Below are 26,870 nucleotides of genomic sequence, written 5' to 3' on the forward strand. Positions count from 1 at the left end.
CCTTCTGCCTGGAATGCCTAGATTTTCCCCAGACTGGCTCCCTCTCATTCAGTTCTCAGCCACATGTCACTACCTCAGGAAAATACACTGGCTGCTGCATCTATTGTAGCCACCTTGCCCTCTGTATTTAAAAAAACATTTATTTTATACCATTTATCATTATCTTACTCATTTTTTATTTTATTCATACACACACATACTAGGAGGGTAGGAACTCTGGCAGTTTCATTGCTGAATCCCCAGTGCCTGGCATGGTACCATGGTAATTCTCAATATATACCTATAGAATGGTGGAACCATGTACTAAGACAGAAGCAGTGCCTTATATCCTGGGTATTGTGGGACATAGAGGAGAGAAAGGTGATCTAGGCTGTGGCAATCACTAAGACCACAAAGAGGTAATGACAGGCTGATCTAGGACCAGGCAAAGGCACATAAAATTTAGGTAAGTGACAAGCACTTTAGTGTTGGAACACAGACGATTAGGTAGTATTCGAGCAAACCAATTGTAAAAACAGTATCTTTAAACAATAGGAGACATTTGGACATGGACTAGGTGATGTCAAGAAATTATTCATAAGTCGAAACCATGATGAGCAGTCAAAACGCCAAGTATCAAAAAGACAAGAAATAACAAGTGTGAGTGAGGATATAAGCAAACAGGAACCCTCGTGCACTGTTGGTGGGAATGTCCATTGGTGTAAACACTGTGGAAAATAGTATGAAGGTACCTCAAAAAGTAAAAATAGAAATATTCGACAATCCAATAATTCCACTTTGGGTGTTTACCCAAAAAAATGGAAACACTAATTTGAAAAGATGTATACACCCTTATTTTTATTGTGGCATTAGTCACAATAGCCAAGCTATGGAAGCTGCCCAAAGCATCCACTGATAGATGAATGGATAAAGATGTGGTAAATATATGCAATGGAACATTATTCAGCCATAAAAAGAATGAGATCTTGCCATTTGCCACAACCTGGATAGACCTATAGGGTATTATGTTGAGTGAAATAAGTCAATCAGAGAAAGACAGATACCATATGATCTCCCTTATATGTAGGATCTAAACAAAGAAACAAAAAACAGAAACAGTCTCATTGATACAGAGAACAAACTGGTGGTTGCCAGACGGAAAGGGGGTGGAGAATGGGAAAACTGGGGGAAGGAGATTAAGACATACAGACTTCCAGTTATAAAATAAATAAGTCACAGAGATGAAAAGTACAGCATAGGGAATAGAGTCAATGGTATTATAATAACATTGTATGGTGACAACTGGTAACAATTCTTATGGCGAGCACTGAGTAATGTATAGAATTGTCAAATCACTATGTTGTACATCTGAAACTAATATAACATTGAATGTCAACTATATTTCAATGATAAAGATTTTTTTAAGAGAGAGTCTTGTAAAAGAGAAATTATTGATGATCTCATTAAGTATGGTAACAGCATGGTAGTTATATATTTATTTAAGTCCTCATCCATTAGAGATACACAGTGGAATATCTACAGGTGGAAGAATATATCTGCAGCTTATTTTAAAATACTCCAAAAGAGGGAAATGTATGCATGTATGGCAGTGAGTGGTGGGTGGAGATGCAAAAACCAAATTTGAAAACTGTTGATAATTGTCAAAGTTGATTTAATGGACTCACAGAGGTTGAATATACTATTCTCTTTGCTTTTGTGCATTTTTAAATTTCTATAATAAAAAGGTGAGATCTGCATTAGTGAGTGAAAGGAAGTAAAGTAGCAGGAGCCAGATCATAAAGGGCCTCCTATGTGAGGCAGAGAAAGCGGGACTAAATCCTGCAGGAAAGGGGGCCATCAGAGAGTTTTAAGCTAGAGTGGCCTGATCAGATTCACATTTAAAAAAGATCCCGCTAGCTGCTGGGACAAGAGAAAGGAGCCAGCTGAAGACCTACTCCAAAGTGGCTATGAGAAGCCTCTGTTTACCTCAGATGAAGTCCTAAAGCTTCCTCCCATAGCCCACGATGCCTTTCTTCTTCCCATTTACTTGGTGAGACAATGGGAGTGTGTGTGTGTGTGTGTGTGTGTGTGTGTGTGTGTGTGTAATGGAAATTTTTTTGCAATATATTTTTGAGGTAAAAACATTCAAACTATATAGATACTGGCTTCTTCATAATCTCACTATTAGAGTACAGTGTTTATCTTTCCAGACTTTTTTTCATTTATTCCATAAATATTTATTAAGCACCCACCATGTACCATATCTGTGGGCAAAACAGGCAACAATCCCTGTCTCCGTGGAACTGGGTATTATACATATGCAATCATTTGACTTTTCTGTGTATGAAAACACACTGGTACCTGATTTTTCTCACTTCATTATATTCTATGAACAACTTTCCATATCAGTCCATATCAGTCCACAATGAGCTACCTTGTTTATTATGACATATTTCATTTTTTAAAGATTTTATTTATTTATTCATGAGAGACACACACACAGAGAGAGGCAGAGACAGGTAGAGGGAGAAGCAGACTCCATGCAGGGAGCCTGACGTGGGACTTGATCCTGGGACCTCAGGATCATGCCCTGGGCCAAAGGCAGGCGCTCAACTGCTGAGCCACCCAGGTATCCCTATGACATATTTCACAGACAGACCAAAAAGTATGATACACTTTGATATGGCATACCAAAAAGTATGGCACACCTGATCCCTTAAAGTGGTCATATTACATGGATGCCTCCAAAATTCATTTAATCTGTCCCCTAATGCTGAACACTCAGAATTGTCTCATTTTTCTTCACAAGTATAAAACCTGCAAAACAAACAAACTACTAGAGCTAATAGACAAAATCAGCAAAAGTACAGAGTACAAGGTGAACAGACAAAAATCAGCTGTGTTTCTGTATCAGTGAACAATCCAAAAAGGAAATGAAAGAAACGATTCATCCACAGTAGCATCCAGAAGAATTAAATACTTAGGAATAAACACTCAACCGTGGAGGTGAAAGACTTCTATACCAAAACCTGAAAAATGTTGCTAAAAAGACATTAAAGAAAACACAACTAAATGGAAAGACACTTGTGTTCATGGATTGGAAGACTTGATTTTGATACAGTGTTGATACTGCCCAGAGTAATCCACAGATTCAGTGCAATTCTGAAAAAGAACTAAGTTGAAGTTTTCAATGTTCTCATTTCAAAGCTTACTACTACAAAGCTACCGTCATCCAAACGATTTGTTGCTTGCGTTAAATATAGACATAAAGATCAGTGCAACAGAACTGAGACTAGAGAAATAAACCCATGTATCCATGGCCAGATTATTTTGGACAAAGGTGCCAAGTCCATTTCCATGAGGAAAACAACAGTCTCTTCAACAAAGAGTACTGGGACAACTGGATTTCCAGCACAAAAGAATAAAGTGGGACACCTATGTCATCCCAAATACAAAAATCAACTCAAAATGCATCACAGACCTAAATGTAAGAGCCAACACCATAAAACTCTGAGAAGAAAATACAGGGGTAAATCTTCATAACCTTGGGTTTGGCAATGGAGTCTTAGGTCTGACACCAAACGCAGAAGAAACAGAAGGAAAAATAAATACATTGGACTTCATCAAAATTAAAAACTTTTGTGCTGCACAGGACATTATCAAGAAAGTGAAATGACAACCCACAGAATAGGTGAAATATTTGCAAATCATATATCTGATAAGGATCTAGTATCCAGAATACATGAAAAACTTGACAACAAAACCCCATAACCCACTTTATTTTTTTAATATTTTTTATTTATTTATTCATGACAGCGAGTGAGAGAGAGAGAGAGAGAGAGAGAGAGAGGCAGAGACACAGACGGAGGGAGAAGCAGGCTCCATGTAGGGAGCCTGACGTGGGACTTGATCCCGGGACTCCAGGATCATACCCTGGGCTGAAGGCAGCGCCAACCGCTGGGCCATAGGGGCTGCCCATATAACCCACTTTAAAAATGGGCAAAGAACTTGCTTAAACATTTCTCCAAAGAAGATATACAAACCAGGGCTTCTGGGTGGCTCAGTCAGTTAAGTGCCAGCCCTTAGCTCTGGTGGCTCCCTGTTCAATGGGGAGTCTGCTTCTCCCTCTGCCTCTGACCCTCCCCCGTTGTTTGTGCTCTCACTTGCTCTCTCTCTCTCTTTCTCTCAAATAAATAAATTAAAAATCTTTTTTTTTTATTTTATTTATTTATGATAGTCATACAGAGAGAAAGAGAGAGGCAGAGACACAGGCGGAGGGAGAAGCAGGCTCCTTGCGCCGGGAGCCCGATGTGGGATTCGATCCCGGGTCTCCAGGATCGCGCCCTGGGCCAAAGGCAGGCGCCAAACCGCTGCGCCACCCAGGGATCCCTAAAAATCTTTTTAAAAGAATGTAAAAGGATGCCTGGGTAGCTCAGCAGTTGGGCGCCTGCCTTCAGCCCGGGGCGTGATCCTGGAGTCCTGGGATTGAGTCCCACGTCAGGCTCCCTGCATGGAGCCTGCTTCTCCCTCTGCCTGTGTCTCTGCCTCTCTCTGTGTGTGTCTCTCATGAATAAATAAATAAATCTTTTAAAAAAGAATTTAAAAAAGAAGATATACAAATGAGCAAGGGCCATCCATATACAAATGAACACTGCTCAACATCATTAGTCATTAGGGAAATTCAAATCAAAGCCACAACGACTTGCCAGTGTATTGCTATTTGGGTTTTTTTTTTTTTTAGTATTTTATTTATTTATTCATGAGAGACACACAGAGAGAGGCAGAGACACGGGCAGAGGGAGAAGCAGGCTCCACACAGGGAGCCAGACATGGATCGCGATCCCAGGACCCCAGGATCAAGTCCTGGGTCAAAGGCAGGCGCTAAACACCTGAGCCACCCACGCATCCTGTGTATTGCTATTTGGATGGCTACAACAGGTCTTTAAAACAACAGAAAACAACAAAAGTCCACAAGGATATGGAGAAAAAGGAACCCTTGTACATTGCTGTGGGGAGGTAAACTGGTGTAGCCTCTGTGAAAACCAGTCTGGCAGTTCTCAACAAGTCAAACATGGAATTACCAGATGAGGGGCGCCTAAGTGGCTCAGTCAAGTGTCTACCTTCAGCTCAGGTCCTGATCCTGGAGTCCTAGGATAGAGCCCCACATCCAGAACCTGTTTCTTCCTCTCCCTCTGCCCCTCCCCTGCTTCATGTGTGTTCTCTCTCTCTTAAATAAATAAATAAATAAATAAATAAATAAATAAATAAATAAAATCTTAAAGAAAAAATAATTGCCATATGACTCACCAATCCCAGTCTGAGGTATATACTCCAAAAGAGTTGAAAACAGATGTTCAAATATTTATACGTGAATGGTCATAACAGCCCTATTCACCATAGCCAAAAGGTGGAAATGACTCAAATGTCCATCAGTGGATGAATGGGTAAACACATTGTGGTATACACATATAAGAGAATATTATTCAGCCATCAAAAGGAATGTAGTACTGATACATGTTTCTGTACTTGAAAACATCATGCTAAGTGAAAGAAGCCAAACACCAGACCTCACATAGTGTATGATTCCTTTTATTTTTAAAAGATTTTATTCATCTATTCATGAGAGACACACAGAGAGAGAGGCAAAGACATAGGCAGAGGGAGAAACAGGCTCCCTGCAGGGAGCCTGATGTGGGACTCCAACCCAGGACCCCGGGATCATGACTTAAGCCAAAGGCAGACTCTCAATCACTGAGCCATCCAGGTGCCCCTGTATGATTCCATTTATATGACATCCAGAATAAGCAAAACAGTAAGGACAGAAAGCAGATTGGTTGTCACCAGGGCCTGGGCAGAGGGGGAAATGACGAGTAACTGTTTAGTGTTTAGTAAGGATGGATTTTATTTTAAGATAATGAGAATGTTTTGAAACCAGGTAGAAGTGGGTGGTTGAACAACACTAGGAACATACCAAAAGCCACTGAATTACTAACTATAAAATGGTTAATTTGGGGGTACCTGGGTGGCTCAGCATCTGCCATGATCAGGTCATGATCCCAGGGTCCTAGGTTGGAGTCCCGCATTAGACTCCCTGAAGGGAGCCTGCTTCTCCTTCTGCCTATGTCTCTGCCTCTCTCATGAATAAATAAATAAATAATTCTTTTTTTTTAAAAAAGGTTAATTTTTTGTCATAGGAATTTTGCCTCAAAAAAAAATCATTGTAATGAAGATGCTCTCATACCTTGCACATTCATTGCATTGTCTCCTCACGATGAATTTGCTGAAGGCGGAAAAAAAAAATAAAAAATAAAAGAATTTGTTGAAGGCGAATTGCTGGATCAAAGGGCATGTACAATTAAAAACAAACAAAACAGATGATAGATTTTGGTTTTTTTGTTTTTCTTTAAGATTTTATTTATTTATCCATGAGAGACACACAGAGAGAGAGGCAGGGATACAGGCAGAAGGAGAAGCAGGATCCATGCAGGGAGCCTGATGTAGGACTTGATCCTGGGTCTCCAGGATCACACCCTGGACTGAAGACAGGTGCTAAACTGCTGAGCCACCCAGGGATCCCAGATGATAGATTTTGATCCCCAGAAAGGTTGTCCCAATTCACAGTCCCCACTCACACTTTCTCTCTTATGTCTCTTCCTCTCTCTTTCTGTATGTCTCTCATGAATAAATAAATAAAATCTTTTAAAAAAGGCAGGAACACCTGGCTGGCTTAGTTGGTAGAGCATGCGACTCTCCATCTTGAGGTGGTTGAGTTGGAGCCCTACGTTGTGTGTAGAGATCACTTAAAAATAAAATCTCTCTTTTTAAAAGATTTTTTTAAAGATTTTATTTATTTACTCATGATAGACACACACACACACACACACACACACAGAGAGAGAGAGAGAAGCAGGCTCCATGCAGGGAGCCTGACATGGGACTCGATCCCTGGTCTCCAGGATTGTGCTCTGGGCCAAAGGTGGGCGCTAAACTGCTGCGCCACCCAGGGATCCCCTAAAAGATTTTTTTTTAAGATTTTATTTATTTATTCATGAGAGACACAGAGAGAAAGGCAGAGACACAGGTAGAGGGAGAAGCAGGCTCCATGCAGGAAGCCCAATGCGGTCTCCAGCATCATGCCCCCGGCTGAAGGCGGTGCTAAACCGCTGAGCCACCAGGGCTGCCCAAGATTTTATTTTTACTTATTCATGAGAGAGACATAGGCAGAGGGAGAAGTGACTCCCTGCGGGGAGCCGAGTGAGGAACTCGATCCCAGGACCCCAGGATCATGACCTGAGCCAACAGAAGATGCTCAACCACTGAGCCACCCAGGTGCCCCTAAAAATGAAATCTTAAAAAAAAAAAAAAAGGAAACGTGCTGCTAGGAATCAGGCTGGTGGTGTCATGGAAGGCATGGGTTTACACTAGTTGGAAATGGCAATAAAGGCAGAATAAGAGTGAGAATGAGGGTTGGGGTAGAGCCTGAGAATGATGTTTACATGTGCATGTGTGAATCGACACAGCAGAAAGGAAACTGCCAAAATTATAGCTGTATACTGAGGGGACAGCTCTCACTTCTCAAGGCCTACACCAGTCCTCTCTGGCTTTCTCCTTTGCTAGAATGGTGGCACCACTCACTGCCCCCACAGCTTTACTGCCACGCTGGGCTGCCTCTCTGAAGGTGCTAATCAGCTCCATGCATGATCCTAGAAGGCTAGAGGGAGGGGAAAACCTCCATCCTAACCCCTCTTTCAGGGCGAGTTATTAAGCTCTCTTCTACCACCCCCCATCTGGCCTTCACTCCTATGTTTTTCTCCTTCAAGAAATATTCCACAGAATCTGTTTCATGGTTGGCTCCTGAGCCCGTTTGGTACATCTCTGTGCCATCTCTCCTCTGTCTCTTGTGCAACGTCTCTCTCCCACATTCAGAAGCTGGGCTGATGGGTCCAGCCTATCCTTCCTCCAGCAGATATTTATTGACAGCCTGCTATACGCCAGGCAGTGCGCTAGTCACTGGGGATACAGATGTGAACAAAACACAAAAATCCCTATCCTCACAGACTGGGCACTCCAGCCAGAAAGAAGGATAATAAATATAATACGACAAGTGGTATTTGGTGCTATGGAGAAAAATAAGGCAAGGTAGATGTCCAAAGTGATGGGATTGCTATTTTATTTTTTATTTTATTTATGTTTATTTTTTAAGATTTTATTTATTTATTTGAGAAAGAGAGAAAAAAAAAGCATGAACAGGGGGAAGGGCAGAGAGAGAGGGAGAAGCAGACTCCCCACTGAGCAGGGAGCCCTGATGGATGTAGGACTAGATCGCAGGGCCCTGGGATCATGACCTGAGCTGAAGGCAGACACTTAACCATCTGAGCCTCCCATCTGAACCCCTGGGGTTGCTATTTTAGACAGGGTGCCCAGGGAAAGCCCGTTTGAGGAGGTAACACCGAGAATGCAGGGAGGTGATAAGTCATATGGCTATCTAGGGGAGAAAGTTCCAGGCAAAGAAAAGTAAATGCGAAGATCTGGCACAAGAACCACCTTGTTGAATTCTAGAGACAGGGAGGCCACTGTGCCTAAAGTTGAGGGAAAGGATGGGAGGGGGAAGAAAAGAATGTGGAGAAGACAGACCATAGGTCAGAGGTCACATAGGCCACAAAGTAAGGACTTTGATGTTCCCCTGGGTGGGATAGAGAGCCATTGGAGTCTCCTGAGGAGAGAAGGACAGTGTTCCTTGGGTGCCGTGTTGGGGAGTGTATAGAGGAGCAAACAGACCAGTCAGGAGGCCATGGCAGTGACCCAGGGAAAAGATGATAGCTTGCAGCAGAGTGGTGGCGGTGGAAGTCATGAGAAGTGTTCTGGACCACAGATGTATTTTAAAGAGAGAGAGCTCACAGATATTGTTGATTGGTAGGACGAGAGGTGAGAGAGAAAGGAAAGATGAAGGCAAGGTTTGGGGCCTGAGTAACTGGGTGAACAGAGCTGCCATTACTGAGCTTGGGAAACAGGGGTGGAGGTGGCAGAGGACATGGGAATCAAGTGCCTTATTGGGCTGAGTTCAGGGTAGAGGACTGGTATCTCTCCTGGAAGCTTAGGGCTCAGCTTGATTGCTTGCTGGTAGGGGTGGAGGGTGGATGGGGAAGGTCAAGGCAATGGGCCTCAAATGAGTAACAAACTGTACCATGTGCATCTTCCCAAGTCCTCTCCATGAGCACAATATCAGGGCATAATTTCTCTGTGGATCCAAGTGTGGCTCCTGTGACCTCACCAACCTCATCCCGTGCTGTTCTCCTGGTACCCATCCATCTTCTGCATGTACTGTCCCCAACACCTGGTGATTGCTGGCCCTCAGCTCAGAGGTCACCTCCTCCTATCTCCCACTTGATCTTATCAACATCTGCCTTTCTATCTCCTCTCCCCACCCCCAAGTGCCACACCACTGTACTGGGAACTTCCTAAGGGCCAAAGGGGCACCTTCATTCCATCTGAGGCCTTCCTGACCAAAGCAGAGCCAAGCAAGTGCTCAGCTCACATTTGTAGCCTGAAAGAGCAACTGCCTAGGAATAACAGCCAGCCCTGAGCCTACCCTGGTGGGTCGGGAGACCTGACTTTCCATATAGTCCTATGTGACAATGAGGAAAACAGGGCCAAGGAGGTGAAGTCAGGCTTGGAACTGGACTCAGATTGGAAGGCTGACTCCATCCCCCAAGCAGCAGGGAACAGAGGTCAGGGAAGAGTAATTACTCACATGTGTACAGCACTTGAGAGTTTATAGCCACAGACATTATCTCATTCAGCCCTGGCACAGCCTCATGAGGTAGGTATTCTTATTTTCCCCACTTCACATCTGAGGAAACTGAGGCCCGATGAGCTAAAGTTGCATGCCCAAGGTCACACAGCTCAGAAGTGGCAGCCTTGGGACACGAACCAAGGTCAGTCTGATGGCAGAGCCACACATAGTTGACAGCAGAGTAGGCTCTACCTTAAGTTGGATGTGAGGATGATGGGAGGGCTCCAAGTCTGGGCAGCCATTTCCTCCTCCCTACCTATCCTTACTGTGTTGCAGCTGCTGACAGCATGAGTTAGCATTTATTCATCCCCTCAGACCAGGCAAGGATGGGGGCCAGGCCACCTGGGATTCAAATATGGCAGGGAATCATCCGTATTTGAGACTCTGAAGGTAACTTGGGAGACGTTTGAAGAAAATGCATGAAAAATGCAAAGAGAAGCTGTGGAAATCTATCTCCTCCCCACCGGCCCCCACAAAAGCTCTTCAGAGGCAAGCCCCACCAGGGCCCCGGAAGGTCTGCCCTGCCCCTAGGAAAGGGCAGCTCCCTTCTATTCCCTCAGCCAAAAGCCTCCTGGAGAAGTCTCTTGCAGGGTCCATGCCTTTTTTTCTGGTTGGGCGCTGGGCCCAGAAGGTTCTTGGCTGGCAGCAGCTGGGCCCTCGCACCTGTCGGTCTAGCTCCCCTGCTTCACAAACAGGCCCCCGCCAAGCTCTGTGCTGCTTCCAGATGGCCAGTCGCTTATGCCTTCACCCTACTTTGGGCCTTTCTCATTTGATTTCTTTTCCTTGCCTTGTTTTCTTCCCAGGCCCTCACTCTCACACTCCTGCTCTTTGCTCATTCATTCTTTCTTTCTCCCTCCATTGAATACATTTCTTGCTTCTCAGCCTATCTCCCCCTCCCCCGCTCCCTTCCTCACCCCCACCACCCCTCTATCCAGGTAAAGACACAGTGCCAGCTCCCACCTAAGCAACCAGCAACCGTGAGAGGTTCGGATGTGGGCATCTCTCCAGTTCCCCACCAGCTCTGACATTCAGTTTGGAGGAAAGACAAGAAATTTGGGAGTTGGAATGGGGGGTGTGGGGTGTGGCTGACTAGGGAAGAAGAAAGGGAAACAGAAACAGGTAATACCATGAGCTCAGCAGGCTTGCCTCACCTCTCTGAACCTCCTTCTTATGTCTCTCAAATGAAGTTGAAAATAGCAACCATCTTGGGGGGAGGGGTGGTGAGGCAGGAGAATCAACCTTGCCCAGGGACAGGAAAGGTTTTTCTGAAGGATAAGGGGCAGGTTCCAGCAAGTGTTAGCTTCCTAGGAGGTGGTGAGGCTCAATGGTCAGTCGCAGACTGAGGCCAGTTGGCCTGGTTTGAATCCTCGGCCCAAAACATACAGGGCGTTGAATGTCAGCAAGCTGCCCCATAGCTCTGTGCCTCAATTTCCCTAAGAGCAAAACAGGAGGGAGGTAAGAATCAGACTGACCTACCACCTCAGGTTGCTGTGGGGATTAGGTGAGGGAAGTGTGGAACGTGAAGGACAGTGAGAGTCTGTCACCTACTAAGTGTTCAGGACTTGTAACCGTTGATTTATTTTTTATTATTCTTAAATATTTTACTTATTTATTTGAGAGAGAGAAAGAGAGAGAGTGCAGAGAGCACAAGCAGGGAGTAGAGGAGGAGAGGGAGAAGCAGACAAACACACCCCACTGAGCAGGGACCTTGATGTAGGGCTCCATCCCAGGACCCTGGGATAATGACTTGAGCCAAAGGCAGACGTTTAACCCACTGAGCCACCCACACTCCCTCCACCATCAATGTTTTTAGTCAGAGCTAGTGGGAACAGAGCTAAACCTCCCCTGAGGTAGTGTCCTAAGGATCTGAGCCACTCCCCGAATGCAGACCACAGACCCTGTGGTGATGTAGACTCATTTCTCTGTAGGACCTCCAAGTGTGCTTGTGCGGGCTGTACCCCAACAGGAACATCTGACGTTCAGCTCTCCTGCATTTCTCTTGCCAAGCCATGTGCCCTGGGGTGAGGGTTGTGTAAATCCCAGAGGGAGCAGCACCTGTTTCTAATTAGTCCTCCCAGAGGCGGTGCCTATCTGTGATTAGCAGGAGGAGACTATGTGCTAGCTGAGGGGCACTGTCTCCGGGTGTTGAGGCAGGGGAGACATCTTGGATAGCTGGGCTCATGGGCCTCTCTTCATGGCTGGCAGCAAAATTTGCACCCTGACCCACCCCCGCCCCGAGGTACTCTGATCCTCCATCCATCCCCAGTTCTGATTGATAATCCCCAAGAGGACAAGTGTCTGTGACTGTGGGGACCTGAGGAAATACTTATTTCCAGGCCCCCGGGTTATATACGCAGGATGAATCCTCACCACGTTCACTCGGCCACACTTATCTGAGCCAACCCCAGATCCAGGGTTAAGGGCCAGAAGAGGCCATAGGGCTAGCAGTTCAAGCTGAGAGACTTCCCCATGCCAGTGGGGGCTCTGATTGGAGGAAAACTGGGGTCCATGAATGGATGAGAACATCTCTGATGCAGCCCAAGAGAAGTGAGCATGGGGACGTGCTCCTGGCACTGAGACAAGACTGGGGGCCAAGGGGCTGCTCCATCACCTCAGAGTTCAGGTAAGGGGAGCAGTTTCAACCTGATGGTGCAGGGAGCAGGACCAGGCTAACATGGTCTCACCCTTCTAAGGATGAAGTAAGCCAAGAGACACCACTAACCTGAGTGGCAGGTCACAGAAAAGGCAGAGTGAACAACACCCCAAAAGGCTTATGTTCTAGAAGCTGAAGTGAAACTAGGGAAGGCCTGGCATGCTTAAGCCCTTACCAAAACATACTTAGCAAAGTGAACTGAGGCCCCTATCACTCTCTGGTGTTGGGGAGTTCATGGACTGAGAACCCTCACACTGCCCGTTAAGGACTTGAAATGAAGCATGTGTCCACAATTGTGCTGGGCTGGAAGGACCACAGAGGGAAGAGAAAGGGGAACTGCTGAAAACCCAGTGTCCTGGGCCCCCAAGCAGAAAGCCCCTCTCTGTGCCAATGGAGGAAGGCAGGGAAAAGTTCCCCACGGTTTGGCTGAGAGTCATTCTGCCGATTGCTCTTTTTGACACACCTCACACTTTCTTTCCAGTCCTATATTCCTGGCTGTGTGCAAACTATTTCCACTTGGATGTTCTGCCAGCAAGCTTAAACTAAACATGCTTAAAGCACAGTTTCTTTTCCCCCCACAAAGCCTCACACCTTCCCAAGGCCTCTAGCTTCACTGTTGATACCCAAATAGCCCAAGGCCTGGCAGCCCCAGCTGCTTCTCCTCCACCCCTGCACTAGCGCCTCTCTTTCCCTTCTTCCCTGCCTGCCTGCCTTTGAACCAGGCGCTCTTCCCCAGGGGTAACACTCCTCAGAGTTGTCTTTGCCATCCCGAGGCTGCAGCCCTTTACTGCCCTGCCCCTCAGTCCTGGAGATTCCTGCCAGGGCACCTAGCTGGGCTCCATACTCTGGGTCTTTCCCTCAGGCTGAGCCACACATGCCTTCTGGCTACAAACAGTGATCATTTGCTGCAATGGTTGTGGTAGAGGATCCATTCTAGGGTGCCCGAGTGGCTCAGCCAGTTAAGCGTCTGCCTTCAGCTCAGGTCATGATCCTGGAATCCTGGGATCCAGCCTGTATCTGGCATAGGGCTCCCTGCTTAGTGGGGAGCCTGCTTCTCCCTCTGCTCCTCCCCCCTGCTCATGCTCCCTCTCTCACTCACTCTTTCCCTGCCTCTCAAATAAATAAAATCTTTTTAAAAATGGATTCCTTCCAGAAGAAAGGAAAGCATAGACACAGAGTAACAGTGGAGCAAGTAGCCTAACGGGAAGAGCCCGGCCTTAGGAGTGAGTCAGAGCTGGCGGGGCATCCCGGCTCTGTGATCTTGGTCTGCTTATTTCACTTCTCTGGGTCTCATGCTGTTCTCTGTAAAGCGGGGATGATAGTGTCCATTTCCTAGATTTCCTGTGAAGCCGAATACTCGAGGGGCTGTGTACCTGAATAACATCCCCCGTCTGCTGGAGTGGGCACAGAATTGGAAAGACAGTCCCCGAGGATGCGAGCAGCTGGGGGGGACCATACTTGTTTGTATATTTGCAGTTTTCTCCATTATGTATAAATAATAGGAAATCAAGTAGGGAATCAATTTAACTGGACCTGATTTTTGGTTCCAACCCTGCTCCCCCGCCGCCCCCCCCCCCCACTGCCCCTTGTGTAAACAGGAAGCCAAGGCTACAATCTAGGAAGCTGATTAGAGTGCCCAAGGATGCCATGTTATCTCTGCTTGTCTCAATTTTCCTTTCCCAAGGCCCTTTCCCCACTACTAATCCCGCGCCCCCTCTTCTTCATCTCCTCTTCTTTTCAGTTCTGCTCCTCCTCCTCTTCCTCCTTTTTTTTGTAATACTGGAGCAGAAGCTAGTGCCAGTCCAAGCCTGCTGGCCTGGGGCAAAGGAATGTGGCCACTCCCTCCCAGTGGCAGCCAGGCCCAGGCACTCACTCAGGCTGGCAGCGCAGGCGGGCAGGCGTGGAGCTGGGGAGGCTCCCAGCACCTTGCTCTGAGGGGCTGGAAAGTGCAACAGACGTTAGCTCATCACTCCCTGGCAGAGGCCGACCAGTCTGCTATTCTCACTAGCATCTTCCAGATGGGGAAATGGAGGCACGACTACATGCCCTGTGGTTGCAGACTCACAGGGCCCCATGGGAGCTTCTGGGTCTCCAGATGGAAGAAGGGGCGAAGGGCCACCCAGACTTCCCCAGATGGACTTCTGCTCCTTGAGATTGGGTGGAGGGGGCAGAGATGGAGGAAGAATATAGGGGGGAACTGTGGTCCAGACTGCAGTGTCTGAAGGGGGCATGAGAGAAGAATGGGAGGGGAGTACTAGGACCCACCATCTCCTAAGCCCCCTGCCTCCACCACTTCACTCACTAGCCCATTAGGAATGACTCACCACTCTTACTGAGAGTTTGCCCCACTCATCACCTCTGAAGTGAGAGGCCACACAGATAAAGTCTGCATGGGCAGAGAGCAAAAGGGTTAACTATGATGTGGTTAGGTTATTATGTTTTCCTCCTGGTGCTTTTCTGTTATTTCCAAATTCTGAGCAGGGAACAATTATGACATTTAGAACCAGACAAAATGTTAATTATTTTTAATTATTAAAAAGAAGAAGAGGGATCCCTGGGTGGCGCAGCGGTTTGGCGCCTGCCTTTGGCCCGGGGCGCGATCCTGGAGACCCGGGATCGAATCCCACATCAGGCTCCCGGTGCATGGAGCCTGCTTCTCCCTCTGCCTGTGTCTCTGCCTCTCTCTCTCTCTCTGTGACTATCATAAATAAAGAAAAAAAAAATAAAAAAAAAATAAAACCCTAATTATAAAAAAAAAAAAGAAGAAGAAGAAGAAGAAGAAGCAACCGGGATGTGGTGATGAGCCCTGGGCTTGGAATAAGGGGCCCCAGGTCAAGCCCACTCTCACTTCTCAGTTGTGTGACCTAGGGCAAGTGATTTCACCTCTTGGAATCTCTGTCTTCTATGTAATGGAAACATAAACAAGTAAATATTTTCAAACATATACAAGTAAACATTGCAATGAAGTCCTGTGTACCATCTTCAACAATTATCATTTTATTTTATTTATATCCCCACCCACCTCACCCCCATCGCCACTGGAATATTCCAAAATAAATCCCAGACATGCCCTTTGTTTCCATAAAGAATTCAGTATTAAACTTCTTTTTACATTTTTCTTAATTACAATACGTGATGACTGTAGAAAACTTAGAAAATGAAGAAATAATATACAAAGGAGAAAACAAAAAACCCATAACTGTGCCACCCAGAGGTAACGTTTTAGAGTGGTCTGTTATTTATTCCATGCACATATATATATATATACATTACATATATACATTTTTTAATGTTTTATTTATTTATTTATTTATTTATTTATTTATTTAAGAGAGAGTGAGAACCAGAGAGATCAAAGATGGAGCGGGAGAAGCAGACTCACTGCCAAGCAGCGAGCCCATTGGGGGACTAGATCCCAGGACCCCGAGATCATGACCTGAGCCGAAGGCAGACACTTAACCCACTGAGCCACCCAGGCACCCCTAAATATGTACATTTTTAACAAATGTGGGACCCTACTGTATATACCACTTGTAGATATCGCTTCATTTAAATTATAGATGTAATAAAACCATACTACAGAAAAGTCAGGAAAAGATGGAAATTATCCATAATCCTTTACCACCAATATAAAACCTGTTAATACTTTAATATTTTTCCTTCCCATCTTTTTTTTAAGATTTCATTTATTTATTCATGAGAGAGAGAGAGGCAGAGACATAGGCAGAAGGAGAAGCAGGCCCTCTGCAGGGACTAGATCCCAGGACCCCAGAATCTCAATCCCAGGACCCCAGGATCACGATCTGAGCCAAAGGCAGATGCTCAACCACTGAGCCACCCAGGCATCCCTCCTCCCCATCTTTTTCAACTAACATATATACTTTTAACACAAGTGGGATCATCCTAATCATGCACTTTTCAAATTATAAATCTGTTTATTTGCAAGAAAATAACATAATCGCATGGCAGAAAAATTTTAAAAAGGAAAAAAGAAAACTATCACCCATAATTCCATCACTCAATTATAATTACTATTAACATTTTGGTGTATTTACTTCCAAATTTTTATGCACATATAACTTTAACAAAAGTGGGAGCATACCATATATGCAGTTCATTAACCATAAATTTATATTTAATTATAAGAAAAAAAATCATATTACATAACATGGAAAAAAGAGAAAAAAATCACTCATAATCCTACCACCCTACTGACCCTGTTGTTGGTTTGGTGTTTTCCTGACCATTGCTTCATCACCCATATTCATACATGGTTGGAAACATAGTATTTAATTTTCTACTCTTTGTGCTCCTTGCAACAGTGGCATCATATTTATGCAACTTTGTACCCAGTATTTTTAAATTTTTTTGTTGTGAACATTTTCCCATGAATAAAAGAGTTTTAGAAATCAGGATGGGGGGGTGTGGGTGTGTCAAGGTAACAAGGTATGTCCTTCCCATAGACATTTGATTGCTTTTTATTTTTCATTGTTATAAAACAATTCTGATCCAAACATTCTTTTTTTTTAAGATTATTTATTTATTTATTCATGAGAGACAGACAGACAGAGAGAGAGAGAGAGGCAGAGGGAGGGGGAGAAGCAGTCTCTATGCAGGGAACCCAACATGGGACTCCAGGATCACTCCCAGGGCCGATGAAGGCAGGCGCTAAACCACTGAGCCACTGGGGCTTCCCTGCTCCAAACATTCTTGAACAAAGACGTGCTTTTTAAATCATCTATACACATACTGAGTATATGTTTCTGGAGACCACTCTAGCTGTTTACTGGCTGTCCTATAAAAAGTGGTCATCTTTTATTGGTCCCTAATTTACTCCTGTCATATGGTCAACCAAGGGACAGCCCTTGGTTCTGGAGGGTGGGATTTTGAGAACAAATCTGCATTTTCCTCTCCCTCCTCTTCCTGAGTTTCTAGATCTCCTTCATCCCCTCTCACCCTGGTTTTTTAAATTAATCAGTCAGTATTATTGAACTTGAAGTGTAGGAGCTGAGACAGGGCTTTGAGGCGAAAGGAAAAGAATCACTTGGCGGGATGAGCACTGGGTGTTATGCTATATGTTGGCAAATTGAACTCCAATTAAAAAATAATTTAAAAAAAGAAAAGAATCACAAGGCACAATAACAGTATTTGTTGACTGCTCACTACACAGCAGGCACCAGGCTAAGCTTTTCCCTGGATCCTTGCAACAAACCCACAGAGTTGCTACCATTATCATCCCCATTAAACAGACCAGAAAGCCAAGGCCCAAAGAATGAAGCCACTTGGCCTGATATCACACAGCTAGTAAATGACAGTGTAGGAATAAAACCCAAGCAGACTGACCCCTCTGAACGTGTACTCTTGACCACCAGTCTAGACAGCCACCTTCTCCTCCCAGGCCGTTTCACCTTTGGTAAACCCTACCTCGAAGGACTGTCGTGGGAATTAAATTAGATGATGGATGGGAACATGCTAGGCCCAATGCTGGCACACAGAAGATTCTTGCGGGGTAACCATCCTTGTCCTCTCCTTGCTTCCTGAGCTCCCAATCTTGTTGCCAAGTTGGAGATAAGAGTTCAGCAGAGAGCTCTGAGCTAGGCTGGAGCCGACTGGGAAGTTGTGATCCGGAGCAAATGTGCAGCTAGATTCAAATGTCTCCTTTGCTCTCTCCCTGCATCAGCAACTCCTCTCCCATCTCCCCTAAAAGGAGAGGGGTGGCTTTTGTGCTCCACAACTGAGTGCTTGAAGCACCCCCCTTTCCTGCCCCCCCCCCCCCCCGAGATGGACAGCGGAGATGACAGGAAGTCACCAGCGGGGAGACCCTCTCCGCACGTGGGCACAGAGAATTGTGGCGGAGGGCGCTCCTTTTTCTGCCCTTCAATGGTCCGGATGGGGGAGGGGGCTGGCTGTTGAGCAACTGCTCCGGAGACACTCCAGAAGCCGAGATGAACATATGCCTCTTTCTAACAATTGGTCTGGGAGCCATCCAATAGATGGAGGGCGGATCCGACACCTCCCGGATCCGGAGCCTGCAGCCAAGCCTCTGCCGCCGTTTCCAGACCCGCTGCCGAGAGGGGGCGGAAGGGGAGGACAGGTCGGAGGTCCAAATTAGCAACACACAATCAGAAAGCCCAGGTTCGCTCACTTCACACAAACACCAAGATGGCTTGAGGGTGTATTTCACAAGCAAACTCTGTAGGGTTTTAGGGTCCCGACTGATCCCGCCTTTTATCAGAGGCAAACTGGGCACTGCCCACGATCTCTGGGCAAAGTGAGAAATGGGGTGTATTGTGGGGGGAGGGGTTGTTACTGGGGTTTGTGTTGAGGCGAGGTGAGGGGAAGGAATGGAGCCGCGCGCAAAGCAGCTTCTGGGGCTGGGGAAGGGGTTTATCTGGCGACTGGAGCACGTCCTGAGCGTCCTCCAGGTGTTAAGGAAAGGCCTCCATCTGTCCGCCCCCCCTTGGCTCCCCATCTTTATGTCAGTAAACCGGTTAGTCCGTCAGCAAACAGAACTTTGTTCAAAGAGCAAATGCAGGGCGCTTAGGGAAAACGGGCTGGGGGGAGCGAGGAAGTAAGGAAGAAAGAAAAAAATGAAAGAAGAAAAAAGAAAAGACCTTTAGGTCTTCAAATCCAATTAAGAAGACAAAAGGCATACATAGTGAAAATGACTTCAGGACATTCCCTCACCTCTGTTTTTTTCTTAACATCAGGACTTTTTGAAAAGAGCATGTTTTATAAACCATGTAAAATGAGTAGTTGCTTAAAGGGGCCAAAAATGGAGCTTGGTACAGAAATAATCCTGTTGTCCTTCCTGTAGGAGGTGAGATGGGAGCTTGTTGGCCTCAAGGAACAGGAACTGAGATGAAGGAGAGGAAACACTGTAAGACAGTATCCCAACCTGAGAAATATATGCTCCAGATGCAAAATGTTATTATACCTGCTAGATAGGAATGGGTATATAATCGTAATAACATAACCTGGCATCATGGAAATTCAGAAGGAATCCCCTCGAACTCCAGAGCAAGCTCTTCGGACCCGGCTGCTAGTTCTTGGCTTTTCCGCGTGCCTCCTAAGCCGCACCTGGCCCCAAGGTCTGGGTGGGCAGCATATCACCGCGTCGCATCCCGCCAGCCTCCTTCCGCCTGGGATGACCACAGGAGAGAATCCCTCGACCCCAACCCCTGCTGAAGCCTTCGAGGGAAGCCGCCGCTGCTGGATAGGCCCTCCATGAGGCTCTGCCCGGAATCTGGGGACTTCAAGGGGAAAGGGACTCCCAGCCTCAGCCCTTTCACAAGATGGTGCGGCCCAAAGGGGGCAAACGGGCTCCAAGAAAGCCCCGCAGAAAACTCCAATCATGCCCCGCCGGCACCCGCCCCGTCCCGAGTGCGCCCCCTTTCCCGGGCCATTCCCTGAGCCCAGAGCTCTACCCCCACCCCCCACCCCGCAACCCCCTGAAGCCCGCTCGGGCCACCTCACTAGATTTAGGTCAGAAAATAGACACTAACAGCTCTCCCTCGCCTCAGCGAAATTGCTAAGTGAAATTTATTGGGCAAGTCCATGCAGGGCGGTGGGGAGAGACCAGGTCCCGGGCATCGGCCCCCCACAGCTTTAGGAGCGCAGGCGTCGGCTTGGGGCTCAAGGCGCAGGGTGCCCACGGCCTGGGCCCGCCAGCTCCACCCCGGGAACCACGGATGGTCTCCGGCGCTGCCGGACCCGCGGGGCCGCTGGGACTCCGTTCCCCAGCCGGCCCTTCGCTTTCACACGATCCGCGGTGACTGCACCAGCTTGAGCGCCTTTAAAGGGCCACACACGCCAGCACCGCTATAAAATGTTCCCAGCGGCACAGCTGCAGAAGGGGCACCGCTGAGCTGCGGAGAGGAGGCTCGCTCCGCCCGGCTGCCCGCCCGCAGCCCGCCTGCGAGGAGTCGTTCCCGGAGAGGAGGAAGAGGGCTGAGGAAGGCATAGCACCCGCTCTGGCCCTCGGTGAGTATCCAGTTCAGATTTTGCCACCAACTCGCCCACGAGCCAGGACATGTGCTAATAATGCCCTAAGCCGGTTATAAAGACGTGGAAATTGGGGGGAGAGGGGAAAAAGGGGAGGGGGGGAAGGGTCTGTCCTTCCTGGGATTCCTAGCCGAGTCCAGCCTGCTGCCGTGTGCGTGTGCGTCAAGGCTCTCCGGGCGGCAATGGGGGCTTGAGAACCGGGTACCCTGGCGCCGGGAAGGGAGCGCGGCGGCAGCCACCGCCACCGCCACCGCCCCGGAGTCAGGCGCCGAAGCTGCGGGCCGGCGGGCGGGCACGGGCGCGGGCCGGGGCTGCTTGGTGCGGCACTGTGCGGTGCGGCGGCGGCGCGGCGCGGCGGTGCGGGCTTTACCCAGGCGCCCTGGGGTCGGGTGGCACTGAGCGCGACCGGCTCGCGGCGGTGGTGGCAGCGTGCGTGCCAGGGGCTGGGGGCTCCGCTGCTTCGCCCGCGGCTCACCCGGCTCCGCGCTTCCCTCTCTCCAGGGCAGGCGGCTTCACAGAGGTAAGCCAGGCCATCGGGCAGGGCGCTGGGTTGGTCGGCGGGGCCAGGGACTCCAGCCGAGCGGGTGTGGGGAGCGGGCGGCGGCCGGGCGGGCCGGGGGGATTTCTGGGGGACTTGTTTTCTGTTTGAAAGCTGTTCTGCTGGGGGCAGAGGGGCCGCAGCCCGCCCGCCAGCTAGCCAGTTCGTTCGCCAGCGCGCCTGCCTGCCGGCCAGCGGGACCAGACACCCGCTTCTCCCGGGGAGACCGCAGCACCTTTTCTCCCCGCGCCCGCGCTTTCTCCAGCTTGGCTTCTACCGACTTTGCTAATCGCCCGGACCGCATCTGGACGCTTGGGCTCCGGGGCTGCACGAAGCTCAGGTTTCCTTCGAGGACTGGAGATGAGAGGGGCTTTGGGGGCCGAGTTCAGCGAATTGTGGGATGGAAGTTAGCGAATTTGGGCAACTTGCCTCTTCTGCCCAGCCGACCTTTACTCCCCCCCCCCCACGCACTCCCCGCACACTCACGCACACACCCATCTCCCTATAAATGAGGGCCGCGGGGCCGGGCCGCGCACTGTCTCTGCCTCGCTGGACTTGGAGTCAGACAGACCTGGTTGCGAATCCCGACTCCGACACTTTCTAGCGCTGTGACGTTGGGCAAGTTACCGAACCTCTCCGAGCCTGTCTTCTCGTAGCGGGCTTCTAGCACTGACTACAGGCACTTTGGCTAGGGGATAGGCTCAGCCTGCGGCCACAACGGATAACTCAGCGGAGGCTCAGTAAGTGTTGGTGAGGTGCGGGAGTGGCCGCCGCCAGCGCTGAGTGCACCCCCGCGCGCGGAAAGACCACGGGGCCCCAAACTCGCTGCAGAGGCCGAAACCCAGTGTCCCTCTCCGCCTGCGCATCCAATCTCTACGATCGGTTCCTGATAACAGCACTTTCGGGAGCGAACGCTCAGGGCCCCGGTGGCCTGGATGCTCTCGCCCACCGTGCAGGGATGCTCCCAGCTGCCCCCAACTCCCGCAGATCCACCTCGGATGCGGCAAGGAGGGCAGCCGAGCTGTCCACAAACAATGGGCCTTTAGTTTTCAGGTGGCGAAACTGACTGGTCTGGTTAGAGCGCGTCCAAGCCAAGCCGCAGTACTGTTTGGATTTTTAAATTTCTCCTTCTGAGTGAGAAAATAGCAATCGAGATGGAGCCATCCGGTTGGTGCCATTTTAACTTTTGGTCCCCCAACAGGTCAAAGACGCGGCCCCCCTACCTGCCTCTCCCCTCTCTCTTCTTCCTCTTCCCTCCCCACCCCCATCTTGGCGGGAGGGGGCTGCCAGCCCAGGTGAAGATCTGTAGAGAAGGGAGGGCTGCGGGACCGGGAACTGGTGGCTGGGGCCTACGAGGCACCAGCGGGCGCGGAGGCACTTGTTGCTCCGGGTTGTTCAACCGCCTCTCACAGCGGTTGCACAGTGGTCAACTCAAAGCTTGGATAGCCGGCCGGGCCGTTTCCGCGCTCCTAAGCTTTGCCTTCGAATGGGATGGGCGGCAGAGTGGGGACAGAGACTCGGGGAAGCAGGGACGGGGGTGGGGGGGCGGAGGGTGCAGGGGATTCCGATCGAAATGCTATTGCCTCTTCAGACGGATTTACTAACACTTACTGAGCGCCCACAGAGCCCAGACCCAGGCCAGGGGTCAGGGCGGGTGAAGAGGTGGGGATGATGGGAGGCCTCAGATTGGAATGCAAACAGGGTCCGGCCTATGGGGAGCTCCCAGCCTGAAAGGGGAGACAGGGTAAAATGGTCTTCCCCAGGAACTGATATCAGAACAGAGATACTTTTTTTCTTGTTCTCCCCCCCCCTTTCTTTTGTACTTCTTTTTCCTCTCCTCTGTTTCTTTTTGTTATTGTTGTTCATGCTGGTGTTTTTTCTTTTGTACATTCGGGTCCTAGGGCAGAAGCAAGGGAGGCTGAATAGGAAGAGGGGGGAGATGGTCAAGCTCTCCCCACCCCAGATATTTTTCTTTGAACATGAGAATCCTTGATACCAAAGGTGCTGAGCTCCTAAAGATGACATGGATTAGACTCCTTGTCTAATGATCACTGGCTTGAAATAGTCTCCGGTTACCTCAGAGAAGACAAGGGCTCTCCAATCAAGCAGCAGTGGCAAACACAGAAACTGATTTTCTTCTGTTTTCTCCCCACCCCCTTCTTCCTTTCTGTTTTTCTTGCCTCCTTCCCCTATAAATGGCGATAATAGAGTTAGTAAGTAATGACTTTCTAGAAGGGTCCGAACAGATTTCTAATGACCACTAGGAAGAGGGAGGCATGGAGAATTCAAACCTTGCTGGACAGATTAGAGATCCTTTTTAAGGTCCTGAAGAATCTTTGGGCTAAGAGGTGTTTCTAAATATGCAATGCTACATCTCCAACTCATCATGAAGGCTAGAATATAGGGGGCTTAAAAGAAAAAAACAAGCTTCTAGGAAAATAAGTTGAGCTTTTTCAGAGATTTTTAGTTTTCCAGCTTGGGGGCATTCCTTTTCCTCCTCATCCCCTTATTCTCTGGCACTTGGGCTAAGGAATCATTTCTTCAGGAACCGTTTGAATCATTCCAGGTGTGATGACTTGGCCAGTGGCCAGGTGACACTTATGGCTAGAGGAGTACTAGATCCTGCTCCCAGAACCACAGCAACCTGATGGGAAAGCCATTGGAGCTCCGTGCCTTGGTTTCCCCCCAGGAAGAATCATGCCCACCTGTCACTACAGATGGTGTGGCTGGGCTCAGAGCCGATATTGTGGGAAAGTCCAATGCTGCCCGGGTTGTCTGGGAGGCGTGGAGGAAATTGAGACACTGCTAGCTGCTCTCTGGCTGTCTTAGTGCCTCCAGACTACCCTGATCGGCCAGACTTCTCTCACATCCATGCCTGAGGCAGGGCTCTGGAGCCCCACAGCATTAGCTCTGGGGACTCATTCCTTCCCTGAGTAGAAGCGTCCAGAGCTTCCCAAGTCTTCCTTGCCATTGGTCCTTCCTACTTTCTCCCAATCCCAGGGGAGGCCTGGGGGCCTGCTGGTGGCCCATTGAGAAAGTGTGCTACTTGCTCGGGGACATCCCTGCCCTCAGAATCAGAAACAGCACATCTCACACACACACTTGAGGTCTCTGAAGTCACTCGCATGAGGAAACAGTCACGTGTGTCCCCCCTTGGTGTGATATGAGAAACTTGCTGCTGGGGGCGGGGCGTGGCCCCTGGCAAAATCAAGCACCTTTGCTGCCTCTGGCAAATGTTCTAGCTTGATCTCCTCCCTCTGCTCAGGTGGTGTCTGGTCTTGGGTTTAAACCTGTTACCATCCTTGCCTTGGAGCTGTGTGGAGTTGCCCTGCTCAGGGCTTTGCTAGTGCTTTCTCAGTCAACAAAGCCTTTGTCCTTATTACCTCGTTTCCCTCACATACAGCACAGAAGCTCCAGCTGACAGCACCATCTCCCACCAATTTATCCAACCTCTGCCAACGCTCTGAAATGCCAACTATGTCAAGGCCTGCACTTGATGTCAAGGGTGGCACCTCGCCTGCGAAGGAGGTAACTTCTGCCATCTTGCAGATGGAGATACCTAGGCATGGAAAGGTGGCCTGGTCTGGGCCTTGTGATAGGCCCTCCTGTACCTATCTAGTATCTAGCATCCTTTAGCAGAAAGGAGACAGCAGGACTCTCTCTGGGAAGAATGAGAATAGATTCTGCCTAAATGTGGTCAAGTCAAATGCACCGGGGTGTTGAAAGATGGCACAGAAGGGAACAGAGAACCCAAGGTGGCACAGGGACACTCCTTTAATGAGATGGCTATGAAGGCTGAGAAGAAAGCCCATGAGATGCCCTTTTCTGAATGGTGACATGAAGGAAGGGTCAGGGAGAGAGAGATGAAAGCAACCAACCCACTTAGGATGGCGAGTGCCCAGCACAGAGCACTTGGGTCTGAGCTCAGTGCTCAGAACCATGGTAGCAAGAGGATACTCAAGCTGGGAGCCTAACTTTCCAGAGGGGCCTTCATGCTCTGTCCTCACCACTAGCCCCCTAATGAAGTGCGTGTAGTGGCTCACTGAACCCGATGAGGCTGATGATGGACAAACCAGGGCCAGGGGTACGAAGCTATGCCTTTTCTCTTTCTTGTAGGATGCCAACCAAGAGATGAGCTCTTTGGCCTACTCTAATATGGGTATGAAAGATCGCAAAGCAGTGGCCATCCTTCACTACCCCGGGGTAGCCACAAACGGAACCAAGGCCAGTGGGGCTCCCACTAGTTCCTCGGGATCTCCATCTCCAATAAGCTCTCCTACTGTCACCCCTCCCACTAAACCCCCACCCTTCAACCTGCACCCTGCCCCTCATCTGCTGGCCAGTATGCAGCTGCAGAAACTTAATAGCCAGTATCATGGGATGGCTGCCGCCACTCCTGGACAAGCTGGGGAGGCAGGGCCCCTACAAAACTGGGGCTTTGGGGCTCAGGTGGGAGGGGCGGGATCACTCTCTCCTTCTACTGGTGCCCAGAGCCCTGCTATCATTGACTCCGACCCAGTGGATGAAGAGGTGCTGATGTCCCTGGTAGTGGAACTGGGACTGGACCGAGCCAATGAGCTTCCGGAGCTGTGGCTGGGACAGAATGAGTTTGACTTCACTGCGGACTTTCCATCTGGCTGCTGATGCTAACTGCCACTAAAGATGGAGGAAGAAAGCCACCAATTCTGTTGTAAATAAAAATAAAAGTTACTTACAAAGTAATGGGCCAGCTGGAGGTGTTCTTCCTTGAGGTCTAAAGGTATGTAGCATGGTCTGGCATTACTTTGAGCAATTCTGAGGCCCATGGTGGGGCTGTGGGTAGATAGTTGGGAGTAAGCTGGACAGTGTGGGAGGAAGGGGGGAGGCACAGAGGGGGCTGCTCACCGAATTCCTCTTGCCACTGCCACTGCCCTTATCTCTCCAGAAGCCTGAGTACCCAGCCTCACTGCCCTGAGACCTCAGGAATGTACACTGTCCTCTTCAAGGTTGAATACAGGGGCCAGTCAGAGGAAGGCTCAGATGAGAGACTCATTTAGATCCTCTTCAGCCTCTTTGCCACTTACACATGCAAGCCTAAAGTGTTGCCCTGACCACATGATACCCACTTTACAACTCTAAAGGTCACCCTACCCACTCTCTAGGCCCCAATCTAATTGACCCCTTAAGGCCACTCCTTTGCCCTGTTGCCTATTGGCAATAGATGGGACCTACTAAACATCCCACTCCATAGAAGCTCCAATCTCACTGGAAAATTCAAACATAGCAGACTCTCATGATGACACTGTAGGATCCTGGGTGCCTTCTTCAATTCCCTCCAACAGTTGTTCAACCCTTCCCTCCAAGCATGGGACATTCAGCTGGTGTGAGTGTCCTCCTAACTCTGGGCCTCCTGGCCCACGCTGTATGGGGACAACCTGTTCCTTTAGGCTGGCCTCTTCATCTTAGAGATGATTTCAGCATTTACGAATATAGCCTTTGCTCTTAGATTAACTGCAGAGGAGGCAGTGGCTTCAGAAGCACGCCATGTGACAAGGCAGTAGCATTGAATTGGATCCCGACCTTGGGGGTGCCGGCCCCATCCCCATGTTGACACACCCCAAGAGCCAGGAGGCCCCTCTACCTATATTTCAGACTCCTAGAGACATTCTCACTTGGCTATGGTAAAACTAAACAATTTCTCAGGACTAGTGTCATGCCTGTCCCATAGCAAGTGTTTTCAAAATGTTTCCCACTGGCGGAGGCAATACATTGGGTTCCACACTCCCTGAACACCTGCTCTGGACCAGGCACTCTGCTAGGCACTGGGAGCATGAATTAGATAAAGTTTCTTTTTTTTTAACTATAAAAGACTCTTTTTTAAAGATTTTATTTATTTATTCATGAGAGATACACAGAGAGAGGCA

The 26,870-nt window shown here is 48.7% G+C and overlaps 1 protein-coding gene across 6 annotated transcripts; it reads left to right on the forward strand.

Annotated features, from left to right (window-relative positions):
• Positions 1-19,247: 19,247 nt before the first annotated feature.
• On the forward strand, positions 19,248-25,689 carry CITED1 (Cbp/p300 interacting transactivator with Glu/Asp rich carboxy-terminal domain 1). 6 transcript variants are annotated; one of them, XM_025982867.2, is made up of 5 exons: positions 20,010-20,408; positions 20,931-20,949; positions 22,014-22,134; positions 24,371-24,495; positions 25,084-25,689. In XM_025982867.2, the coding sequence occupies exons 3-5, from the start codon at positions 22,122-22,124 to the stop codon at positions 25,609-25,611; spliced, it is 666 nt and encodes a 221-aa protein (XP_025838652.1). In that variant the 5' UTR covers positions 20,010-20,408; positions 20,931-20,949; positions 22,014-22,121; the 3' UTR covers positions 25,612-25,689. The 6 variants fall into 6 exon arrangements, with proteins under 6 accessions (XP_025838657.1, XP_025838652.1, XP_025838654.1 ...); XM_025982869.2 differs by lacking the exon at positions 20,931-20,949; XM_025982868.2 differs by lacking the exons at positions 20,010-20,408; positions 20,931-20,949 and adding an exon at positions 21,102-21,707.
• Positions 25,690-26,870: the final 1,181 nt, after the last annotated feature.

The sequence above is a fragment of the Vulpes vulpes genome, unplaced genomic scaffold (genome assembly GCF_048418805.1).
Source record: "Vulpes vulpes isolate BD-2025 unplaced genomic scaffold, VulVul3 u000000690, whole genome shotgun sequence".
Classification (NCBI taxonomy): Eukaryota; Metazoa; Chordata; class Mammalia; order Carnivora; family Canidae; genus Vulpes; species Vulpes vulpes.

Excerpts from the sequence above, each read along its gene's own strand:
- CITED1 (XM_025982867.2), top strand. Across the intron at positions 24,496-25,083 it reads GCACCTCGCCTGCGAAGGAG|GATGCCAACCAAGAGATGAG; the intron begins GTAACTTCTGCC and ends TCTTTCTTGTAG.